Source organism: Arctopsyche grandis, chromosome 1 (genome assembly GCF_051622035.1).
Source record: "Arctopsyche grandis isolate Sample6627 chromosome 1, ASM5162203v2, whole genome shotgun sequence".
Taxonomy (NCBI): Eukaryota; Metazoa; Arthropoda; class Insecta; order Trichoptera; family Hydropsychidae; genus Arctopsyche; species Arctopsyche grandis.
This window is the reverse complement of record NC_135355.1, coordinates 18,927,551-18,940,013: the sequence shown is the minus strand read 5'-3', so window position 1 is coordinate 18,940,013 and position 12,463 is coordinate 18,927,551. Positions and strand designations below refer to the sequence as shown.

At 31.0% G+C, this 12,463-nt stretch overlaps 2 protein-coding genes and 1 non-coding gene across 3 annotated transcripts in view; 2 read left to right on the top strand and 1 right to left on the bottom strand.

Moving 5' to 3' along the window:
• The window catches only part of LOC143912339 (uncharacterized), a 976,232-nt gene that overhangs the window by 63,775 nt on the left and 899,994 nt on the right, over positions 1–12,463 (top strand). The gene's annotated exons all lie outside the window — the stretch shown is intronic.
• Positions 3,692–3,762, bottom strand: TRNAG-GCC (transfer RNA glycine (anticodon GCC)). The gene has a single exon. It is a non-coding gene; the product is annotated as a tRNA-Gly (tRNA).
• Positions 7,128–11,714, top strand: LOC143917078 (uncharacterized). The gene is made up of 13 exons (XM_077438477.1): positions 7,128–7,774; positions 7,846–8,009; positions 8,300–8,544; positions 8,617–8,740; positions 8,861–9,072; positions 9,374–9,627; positions 9,701–9,955; positions 10,186–10,330; positions 10,412–10,563; positions 10,650–10,829; positions 10,896–11,041; positions 11,127–11,336; positions 11,451–11,714. Exons 1-13 carry the CDS (start codon positions 7,501–7,503, stop codon positions 11,712–11,714), a joined length of 2,625 nt encoding a protein of 874 aa, XP_077294603.1. The 5' UTR covers positions 7,128–7,500.

The window sequence follows — 12,463 nt, the reverse complement described above, 5'->3', positions numbered from 1 at the left end:
CGAAACGCGCTCCGTTGCCGTTTCGCCAATACTCGATACTCTCACTCTACATAAATTCACAAATTCAACTCGCCTTCACTAAACATAATTCGCATTCGAATTTTCAGCCCGAATTCTAAAATGGATATTTATTTTACTTTATTTAATATACCAGGAAGGCTTGACAGGAAGACCCCAATGCGCCTTCCTAGACAATTAATTACAAACAATGCAGCTTTTTATTACACAAAGCACTGTATTTTGAGAAACAGAAGGGCAAATAAAATTAACAAATAATTAATTAATTAATCCATTGAACATCTACATTACCATTTACATTAAATACAGACAGTGGCGTAACATGAATTCCTGGTGCCACCCCCCCCCCCCCCCGCAAAATATTTTAAGCAAGCAGTGCATAATCTGTTTAAAGTAACTGATGGTGAATTTTCCTTAAAAACTTCTTACCTGTTAGTGGTGATAGCGAAAAATGTATAAATTTTATTGATTTTAATCATGTAATTTTGTTTTATTGTTTACACATTGAAAAAATATATACAAGAATAAGAGAGAATTATCAGCAAATAAGTTGAAAAGTGGCACTGGCGTTCAAAAGATGGAAAAAGACGGCAGTTTTCTAGCCCTATTGGAATAGATCAATTACACAATAAGGATGAATTCAAAATATGTATAATAATGTATGTACATACACATATAGTACAAATAGGTTGAAAAATAAGAGAAGTTTTTAAAATAGGTATTTCAAAAAAATTACGGAACAAATTAAAAAATCAGTGAAAAGGACGCGCTTCGTGGCGCCCCCCAGGTCTCGGTCCCCCCCGCATTGTGGGGTCTGCGGGCGCGGTAGTTACGCCACTGAATACGGAAGATTTGTGACAGCAGGTAGGATGATTTTTTTTGCCAATTTTAGGAACGGTTTCAACAATGAGCAGAATTAAATTGGCCAACTCTGATAAGAAACGATCGACTTGGAGTCACAAATAACCAAGTCTTACCAGCAGTAAAGCGGAATCGAACCCAATAATCACTTGGTGGTAAACATACACGCTACCACTGAGCCATACTGCTGGCATATAAATATACATATGTACATTCTTTGATTGAAATTCGATTTTCAAATCAATTAATTGGTTTGCGATAAATCGAAATTATAGCTGTTCGTAAAACGCATCGCGTTTTACGTGCAGCTTTCCAGACACAGCCGTGGATAAATTCGATCGTATCGTTTTACAAAAAAAATATTCGCTTAAAAATAAATTTATCGTGCGCTCGTCGATCAAAAAAGAGAATTTCGTATTAACGAGGTTTTTTTTGTCGATTTCGAATTAAGTATATATAGAGTTGAAATTAAATGAATTATCGAGTTGTGAAATAACAGGAGATGAGTCGTTTACTCCAGATTTAAATCTAACTGGATATAATTATTTCACTACGGATAGTAAGTAACGAATTACCTACATATGTTTGACTGAGCTCCTTTCCATATTCAATGTCTGTTCAAACTATGGAAGGAGTTCATTCGTTTGGCGTGCTAGTTCCACCATTAATATATTTAATTACGTTCTTTGTGATTTTGATATCTTTATTGTGAGGGCGAATTCGGCTAAAATGGTTATTGCAGATTTGTTTTTATTTTATGTCAAGAGTGGTGATAAATAATTGAATTGTTTTACTTACTTTTATGTGTTTTGTTTTATTTTTAAATTATTTTGTTGATCTATGGAATTATTGATGTCATTATTATTATTACTTTTTTGTTATTAATGCGACGAATTTTCGTAGCGGTGGTTATCCTGGTAGCGATTCGCATTTGGGATGTAAACACCGAACCGTATATACATAGGTCTGTTCATACTTAACAGCACTGCACGGCTTCGGCGCTGCACGACTCCGTTTCAAATATGTCATTTTACCTACACGTCGCGGTCACGTCACGTTTACAGCAATTTGGCCGAGTGCAAGGCAAAATCAGCTTACTTGTACATTAGAGGCCATAACGATATGGCGCAATATTGCTTACGTCGTATTGTCGAGTACTTGCAATATGAATGCATACACGTGCATTCGTAGCTACGCGTCAGAATACAAGTCAGCAAAAATGTTTCGACGTTTATCGAACGAAAGATTATGTATAAGCGCGCTGTTGTTGGAAGAAGATGCTCAAGAAGGCAATAAAAAAGCACAGAGGCGTTTTGATGTGCATCCCATGTTAAAAAATAGAAAAACCGAAGGAGAGTTTTGGACACTGTATAAGAAGCTTGTGGATGATGGACAAAATTTTTTTAAATATTTCAGTAAAAAAATTTGCGCCAAAACCATGTCGAAAGATTGAACAGCTGTCAACTGTCACTATCGATAATTGGTCCAAAACAGCAAAGCGGCAGACTCATGGCACGTAATTCGCGTGTAGATTTCCACGATGGCCAAAAAAACGGGTACGATACGTTGATGGATGTTGCTGTAAGGTATGAACAGGAAATATCGGGTACTGCTGTAACCCTGCCGTGGCGTAAATGTGACGGTTGGTATGAATATACCCATACGAAATGTACCAAAGAATACTTTTCGTACGGATGGATACCTGCTGAAGTCGGTACGTGCTGACTAGGTAAGAACAGACCTTATATCAAGCTGGTTCGGTGATTACTAGTCAAATGTGAACCGGTCACAGGACAACCGGTCACTCTAGATCGGTCGCACGTGATCACCCGTCACACTAAAACTGGTCACGAGAAAACTGGTCACACCCGAAAATTAGTCACGAAAAACTGGTCACACACTGGTTAATTTTCGGGTGTAACCAGTTTTCTCGTGACCAGTTTAAGGGTGTGACCAGTTTTCTTGTGACCAGTTTTAGTGTGACGGGTGATCACGTGTGACCGATCTAGAGTGACCGTTTGTCCTGTGACTGGTTCACATATGACTAGTAGTCCGTTTACTATCAAGCTGTGAGTATGGTATTAAAAATTCAACATTATATAAGAAGCAGTCAGCCGATGTTTCAAGTCTGATTTAGCATATGTTTTTTTACGGTCTTCGTCACGGGCCCGAAAACGCAAATATCGGAAGGCAAAGATCGAAAATCGAAAGATCTTAAGTCGAAAGATAAAAAAAAGGGTGCATGGTAAACGGTACATAATCACTTAATTTACGCGAGCAGGATACAACAGGAACAAGAGGATCAGGCTTTTCCTCCCGTATTAATGTGCGCGCGCAATTATAAACTGGTTCGGAAAACATAGTTAAAAATAAGCTTTCGTGTATGTACTTAAATATCAAACACGTATTTATCGTGTTACTAAGCTTATTTGGCTTCAAAAAGGCAATATATAATTACGTAAGTGTTATTTGTTTTAACGGAAGAAAAATCGAGAGTATTTGAATATAATCCAACATATGATAACATAATCTCATAAAAATCGTCTTTACGTGAATTGTAATATTGATAAACAGAGGGTTTTATCGTATAAAATATGAAATTTATTTTATTTCGTAATATACATTGTACAATGTGTTGGCTATTTTGAACAATATCATTCTAGAAAAATCCAAGGGTATTCACGTGCCGTTTATAAAATATGACGTTACAGAGTGATAGTTCAAGTTTCAAAAATGTTGGGTTCTGTGGTGATAATTATTTTCATTTTCATTTTTAAATAAAATATGTAAATTGACTGAAATGAAAAAAAACTGCATCGGCCGGGAATCGAACCCGGGCCGCCCGCGTGGCAGGCGAGCATTCTACCACTGAACCACCGATGCTACGTGGTTGCCGCCCATATTATTTTAATTATATTTTTGAGATCTTAAAATTATATCGTTTTCATGAACAATCAGTATAAATATTAATAAAATCGCAAAACAAAAATCATTTAATTTATTATCGAAATAATATTACTTATAATATATTTATATACGAAGTATCAATAAATAAACAATTGTGTTTTTGAGAAATTTCGACCTTGGAATTTGGTTGATTTGTATTCAATATTGATCCTTGATCATGTTTTTCAGAAAATTTGCACACGTAATAAAGTATATTATAGTTCAAAAATTACTTTAAAATTAAGTCATAGCTTGTAAAAAAAATAGTTCGGACCTTGTAAAAAAATAGTGTATCCATGTATTTGAGAAATAGTTAATATCAATAAAAAACCTGTAAAAACCAAATTTCATCAATGACGCATACATGATAGGAGAACATTCTCGATAACTATTTGAGTTAACCTATGGAAACTCAAACATTTTAGATTTTCATAATTTAGTACATAATTGTGATCTTATTACAAAATCCATAATTTTTTTATATTCAATTTATCATGATTTTTTGTAACTATAATTTTAATAGCAATATTTAGTAACAAAAAATATGTATATACTATAAAGAAAATTAGACAACTGAAGCAGAACATTTATCAGACTGAAAATCCAAAACATTATGTCCGAGTTTTCTGTTAACAAACATATTACACAACATGCTCACAGTCGGATGTATGTGATTAATGGTCATTATGGTTTTAAAACTACTTATACCCAAACTTATAGTGCTAAAACTTTTTTGAATTCATTACATGCATTTACTTCTAAGTTTATTAAGATTTTTATTTCTAACATATTATTATTACATATCATTGCATTGTAAATTTTTTTTTGATATATTGTGAAAAGTATTTTTATTAATTATTATAATAAAGTTTATAAAATATCAAACCATTGTTATTTTTAATAAATTTTGATTTTACAAGTTTCTAATAAGGTAATGAAAAATATTCTGCTATCTAAAATCTATTCTGTAATTCTAATTAGTAATTGCAAAGATACACCAAAAATTCTGATTCAGTGTAATTAATCTATGATTAAACAAATTTATTTGTTGAATATTTAAAGCTAAATTACTGTAAGGTAATAAATTTTTAATTTGTTTATAATATTTTATGTATGATGTATTCTACAATTATTATTACTGTGGGTTTCAGATTTCTTATTATTAATAAGAAATCTGAATCTCATAATAATGTAAATTTCTTTTAGGAGTGGTTTAAAAAATATACGAGTTTATAATATCTACACTCTCTAAGTCCAGAGGCGTCATTTGGGGGGGGGGGGGGGGGGCATGGGGGGTCACTCGCCCCCCCGCCCCTAAATTTAGGAATAGTGTGAATTTAGAAAATATTATGAATTTAATGATTAATGAGATACTATGGATCTATGAATGCTACGTTTATTTCTTATGTTACTTTTGGGTAGCTTAGTAATTAATAAAATAATCGCTGCTACGTGCTTTGGAAAAAAAAGATTTTATTATTTCTAAGCAAGTATATTTTGGTTTTTAAGTGGTATGCCTTGGGTAAAATTCTTAGAAATTGTTCATCTTATGGGGCGAATCGTTAGAAAGGTCTCCTTTACTTTATTTTGTCTCAAAAACAGATGTGTAACGTTTATTTTTACGAAAGTTCGTATTTTTTTTTTGTTTTCAAGAAAGGTTTTAAATAATATTTTACTGAATCTATTCAATCACAAATGCTTTTATTTCTAGTATTTTTTTGCAGACGCCCATTCTATCACAAAACAACGAATGAGATGGATTTAATCTTCATGTGTAACGAATTCGGTCCAAAAAAACTTTTAGTTTTTTAATAAAATTGGTTTCTGACCAAAACCTTATCAAAGTTAGTACATAAAGAATAAAAATATAAATTTTCAGCTTGATACGTTCAGGGGTGTGGAAAAAAAAACCATGTTCAAAACATTTTTTACTTTTCTAAGAGGAAAAAATCCCACTTCTGGTTAATTAAATTTAATGATTTTTTTAATTATATTTTCATCACATTGATACAAGTAATTATACCTGAAATCGTGAAGAGCACAGTTATTTAAAGGGTCGATTAAATTAGTGGAAGTAAAATCTGATAAACTGCCACTGTCGGTTAACGGGTGTTCACGAAATTTTATATGTAACTTGGCATTAAGTTTATAATTCTAGATATGAAATATCAGTTCAATACGCCAAAAAGTTTCCGAGAAAAACATAAAACAGAGTTCGAATTTTTGCATGATCTCAAAACTTCATCTATTGTTATTACGTACATACATATGTACATAGATAAAGTAAAAAGACAGTCGGTAGAAATTATGTTAATTGATAGTTTTTTAGTGACACAGTTTGACGGACGATTTTTCTAGACCATGTGAAGATTTTTGGAAAAAAATTTTTGCCTGTGCCGCGTTTTTGACTTTTTACATACCTCCTTTACGTTTCATTACATAATATTTTTATAATTCTTTTTTCAAAAATAAGCTTATTTTTTTCATATTTTAGAACTCAATAAGGTGTATGCAAAGAAAATTTTCCATTTTTTATCCGATATAAAAAAAAAATTTGAAAAAAAATTCAATTTGACCAATTTTTGCCTGTCCCCTCAAAAATTTAGAAGTTTGCCTGTCTAAGTCTCAAAAATTTAGAAGTTTCCGAATACATCTTCTATTTATAATTGAACCATAACTATCTGTTTTATTTGTTTTATAAACCTATTTGTCACAAAATATTTAAGTATTTTACAGATACAGAAAGACGAACTGTATTGGATATCTGGAAGGCCAGTGTGACACTGTATAAAGACCTTCAAGAGTTAACTCAACTAGGTCAGTGTGAGACTTCTTTAGTACGTGAGCCCTGATTAAAGAGATCACATCCGACTCTTGTTTTGTAAGACTAAAACAAATCAAAGTAACACTGCATAAAAATCAAATAATGTTATATAATTTTGGGACATTAATAATTTTAACTTTTTCAATTTGTAAAATTAGCTGAATATGAAAAAATAATAATCATTCATTTAACTAATTATGTACTATAATAAGATTAAAATGATTATTATAATAATGATATGTGGTTTGTTGATTTTTAGTAAAAATAAAAAATACAAATGATTTTCGGAACTGAAATTGAAATTGATTGCTTGAAATTGCAGAATCTCTTGACATAAAAATTGCAATTGAAAAAAATTGAGCGTTTCCCATTTTGTAAAGGTGGTTGTTATGTCAATCTCATTCACACTTATATTTCTAGATACCCCCCCCCTACCTCCTCAATGTTCACACCAGGGAATGGGGCTAATTTGTTTTCATTCTTAAATTGGCCAGGAGACCAAACATATATGTTCAATTTCAATTTGAGCTCGGTCGCAGGACCACACGAGTCCTGGCAACTCCTTTTCTTGAAAGAAAATACGTATTTAACGCACCATTTTTTCTTTCTTTTAAACAACGTTTCTTTATAATTAACAATGTCAATAATAATAGTTTAGAGGTAGAATAAAATAAAATTAAAAAATCCAGTTAACAAGTGAGCGATGACAACATGTGTCGACGATACGTCATGAAATTGAGCAAGGAACATGTTCTGAACAAAAATAGTGCTATGTTGTGCGCCAATCGCGAAACTGAACGATGATAGTTATAAGAAAAATGTGCATATTGTGATTTAACAACATTGCCGAAATGGATGACGAAAAAAAGAAAATGGATGATGTGGGGACAGGATCGGAAGATTCCGGAGATGAAGAGACAAAGACAGATAAAATGTTTCGTAGATTGGGAATAAATCCAAATTTGGTGATGTTGAAAGTGACTCTTTTTGTTATGTATGGAGCTACAGCATCCTTGCTACCATATTTGACCATTCACATGCAGAGTATAGGTTTAACTGTTCCGGAGATTTCATTTGTATATTTGGCTTTGCCTTTTACGACCTTTTTAAGCCCACCAATAACAGGTGAGTATAGTTTTTTTGAATTTGTACATATACTTTTTGCATATAATTTATTTGAATAATGCATTTTTTAGGATTCCTTGTAGACAAATTTGGGCAATACAAACCTGTTGTGATAATAACGTTGATCTTGAATGCAGCATTTCATCATTCACTGTTGTTTATTCCTCATCAAGAGACACCAGGAATTATGCCTTCAGCATATGTGATGACACATCCTCATTCAGGAGATATAGAGGTACACAAATAGTTTTTAAAAAATGCACTTTAGGATCTTATGTCATAGTATTTATATTTTACCGCGAGCGTATCGTGTTCCTTGAAGAACTTTAGCAAATTGCTAACATCCGTTCACCAAGCAAATTAACTAATAGTGTTACAATATGTGTGGATGTCATCGTGAATTAGGTATGAAGATTAACTACAATTGATAGAGATTCATTGGAGTTATCGTGGCGTGCGACATGAATAGTAATATTATATTAAAAAATTTACATTTTGATTTCAATCACTTTAAAAATTTTGAAGATTTGGTGGAGTCCTTGTCCTAGTCGAGAGTGTCCCGAAGAAGAAACGGTTGATCTAATTTTGGACAGCTGTTTGAATCATTGTTCACTAGTGGAAAGTCCATTGACCACAATACAACCAGAGTTTGTTATGACTACTACAGAAGATGAGAATGACCTCACTTTCCAATCGATCACAGCAACTGCAAATGATTATCTATATACTACAGATAGTGCAGTATATGAAAATGATACATTCATATTCAGGTAATACCTGAAAAAATTACATAAAATAATTCGTATGTTACATAAGTATAATGACGTTGAAAATAATTATAGCGAAGGAAATTTAACAAGTACAAAAATGTTAGATGAGGACTACGACTATGGTACATTTTTCATAATAGATATGCATCCTGATCTTGGAGAACCAGTAGAGCAACTGGGAATAGAAATGGAACAGGTAGAAATATATAAAACACCATATTATGAAATTATTACGACGTAATAATATATGTACATGATCTGTGTTTTAACTATCGTAATTACAAGCTTTTTATAATTTTATTATTTTATATCTTAGGATGAAAATGAAACTGTGACAGATTTTCGAAAGCGTTTTGGTGAAAAATTATTATGGGATGCTGGAGTGAATTTGACAATTCTTGATAAAGAAGATCTTCGATGTGGTGGCCTAGTACTTTCATCTAATATTTCTTCTTCATTGAACAATTCAAATCCTATTAGTCTCTCATCATTGGCTGCAGATTGCATGATTCAAAAGTGTAATTTTAGGTGAGAATATGTTGAAAAATAAAAAATGGTTTTACACAAGTAAAATAATGTAAATTTTACATAAGGCTGGTTACGATGACAACTGTGGGGGACTGATAAATCACAGTGACCATTACTTATTTAAAATGAACTCCAATTAATCCTTACTTTTATTTCACATCATCACTACATCTTATATAAGATTTTGTCAAAACTAGCAACTATAACTTTTGTCCCGAGATGCCTGCAGAGGCTAAATATTTAACCACTATAGTCAACTGTTTTTATTAATATTACTAATTTGAATAATTACATGATACAGACGGGGTGGCCCAGAAATTTGTCCACCAGATTATAAAGAAAGTGATGATACAACATTTTGGATATATTTTTTTCTGAGATTTCTCGGAACAATAATGTTGTCGGCTGGTGTAACTATAATGGATCCAATTGCATTGACAATGATACAAAAATATGGTGGTGATTTTGGAAGAGAGAGGTTGTTTTCAAGTATTGGAATGGCAATTTTTTCACCCATAACAGGAGTTTTGATAGATATGAAGAGCAAAACTGTTGGTAAGTTTATAATTTTAAGTAATTACGTATTCACAATTATTATTTACAATTGTTATTTTTGAAATATTTTCAGGCTATACAGACTATTCTGCAGCATTTTATACATATGATGTACTTTTGGCTATTTCTGCTGTAACAGTATTGATGATGCCTTTAGGAGCTAAATTACCTGCAGACAATTTGTTTCGTGATCTTATTAAGATTATCAAAATGCCACATGTTATTCTTTTTATATTCTTCTTGTTTGCATTAGGTAATTTTTGGGGATTTATAGAATCATTCTTGTTCTTATACCTGAAAGAATTAGGAGCACCAAATTATTTATTAGGTAAGGATTTAGTTTCTGTTATAGAATTAAGTAAATGGTACTTACAGTATTGACCCGACTATAAGGATATCTTAATTATAAGGCGACCCCCATTTTTTTAATCTGCTTTATGGAAATAAATAGTGTGTTTTCCTTTGTGTCGCTTTTTTAATAAAGTTCTCATCTATAGTTGGTCTAATATGATAACTAATATATATACTATATATACATATGATTACTAAAAAAATTAGGAATCACTGTGACGGTTGGAACATTGAGTAGTATGCCATTTTTGTATGGAGCTGAAATGATAACGGCAAAAGTTGGTCATGTTAATGTGATAGTGATAGCATTTTTTTCACATGCAGCACGCCTGGTTGGTTATTCCTTCATAGAGTGAGTATTTTTATGCACGGAACATATATTATTTATAAAGTCATTTGAATTATTTGAAACTATATAATTTTCTAATTCAAGGAATGCTTGGTGGTGTTTCCCATTTGAAGCAATGGAATCACTGTCTGTTCATTTAATGTGGGTAGCAGCTGCGACTTATTGTGCTTTATTAGCACCTAAAAGTTTATTAGCAACATTAATAGGTGTTTTGGGAATGGCACATTTTAGCTTAGGTAAGGATTAATTATTCAAATAGATTAAAATGTAAAAAAAATATATTATGTACTCAATAAAAAAAACATTTAATATTTTTTGACAGGAAGGGGAAGTGGTAGTTTTTGTGGAGGGCTCCTCATATCATCTTTTGGTACTCGTGAGGCCTTTCGTTACATGGGTCTTGTAGCATGTTTAGGTGGAATATGTTATGGTCTTTTGCACTATTTTTGGTTGAGAAAAATAAGTAATGATGTTATAGATGACGAGGATATAGATGATGCAGGTAAGCGCTTTAAAATACTAGTATTATTAAAATATTTTAATTCTATATATGATGTTTTAAATTCAGCTGAAAATGGAGAGTCAGACAAACTAAATACAGAACCACACACAAAAGAAGTTGCAACAATGGTATCTACAGAACGACTTTCTATGATGATCCATTACAATCCAATTGGATCATTGACATCCTTACCAAGGAATTCACGTGTTCGGGTAAGCCTTTTTACTTTATCTATGTTTCCTGTGTAGTAGTAATAATATAAAATATCAATTTTATAAATAAATATTTATATTTTAGCTATCACAAGGTGATATTAATGAACTTTATCGAAGTCGTAGCAATAGCACAAGACGAAATAGTAATGTTGAAATTTCTAATAAAACAACTCCACGAGGTAGTGGTTCAAAAATGGATTTATTAAAATCTGCATTGGAAATAAATCATACAAAAAATAACATATCAAATCCTGCTCTTTGGAGAAATACAGATAGAACTAGTAACAGTAAAGTGAGTTTATTTTAAATAGACATACATATTTTTTTAAATTTATATGCTTATAATTTATTTTTAATGATAATGTATAGCTGCATATATGTATAACAATTAAGGGAATAATTTCAGTTAGCGCAGAGTGCACCTAAGCTAAATCAGAAAAATATATCACAACCTGCATTGTCAATTTTGGTAGACCACGAGAGAATGTCTCGAAGAGATTCCATACCAGAAGAAATTGAAGAAGAACGTTTATCACAAATAAGCGGGTTAACGAAAACTGTTTCTAAAAAGTTAGACAAAAATCAAATTACTAACAAATCCATAAATAATTTAATCGATGATATCGGGCAAAGAAAAAATTGGAATTCCGAGAAGAACAATCTAACATAACGTTTAATTTAATTTAACTTAAAATAAATTCATAAAAGATGTTTTTAATATATATTATATCGGTTACAGGAAATGCAGCATAAATTGATCATTTTAATCACTGTTGTATGATAATGTTGAAAATTATACAGATTAAATTTATAATATATGCACACACACACACACATTCATACATATATACATATATGTAAATATATTTTTTGTAATAAAATAAAGCATCCAAAAGGTAAAATTTTGGAATGATTGATTGAAATCTATTAAAATTATGTTGATAATAGTATTCTTTAACTATTTATTTTATAATTTTAAAAAGGTTAAATTATCTAGTACATACAATTATATTTCTATTTCTTCAACAATTCTTCCAATGAAAAAAATATGTTGATGATAATATTCTAATAAAAGGTAATGGACAGCTATTACTCATTTTAAGTATTCAGTAAGATTTGAAATTTCTTTTAAAAATATCCTTCTTATACATAACTTTAGTATGTATTATACATGTAATAGTATTAAATTTTTTTATATATTATATTTGAATTTGTGGTGCGAAAATTTACAGCAAAAATCCGTTTTTTGTATATATATACATACATAAATACGTTTGTAAGGAAAGCGTTCAGTATATTTAAGATTTTAAATTTCAAAACAATGCACTTAAATTATTTTTATTTTATTTGTGAATATTTGTAAGATTAAATTATAATATAATTTTAATTATAAAATCTGTGTCGTAAATTTATGTCATG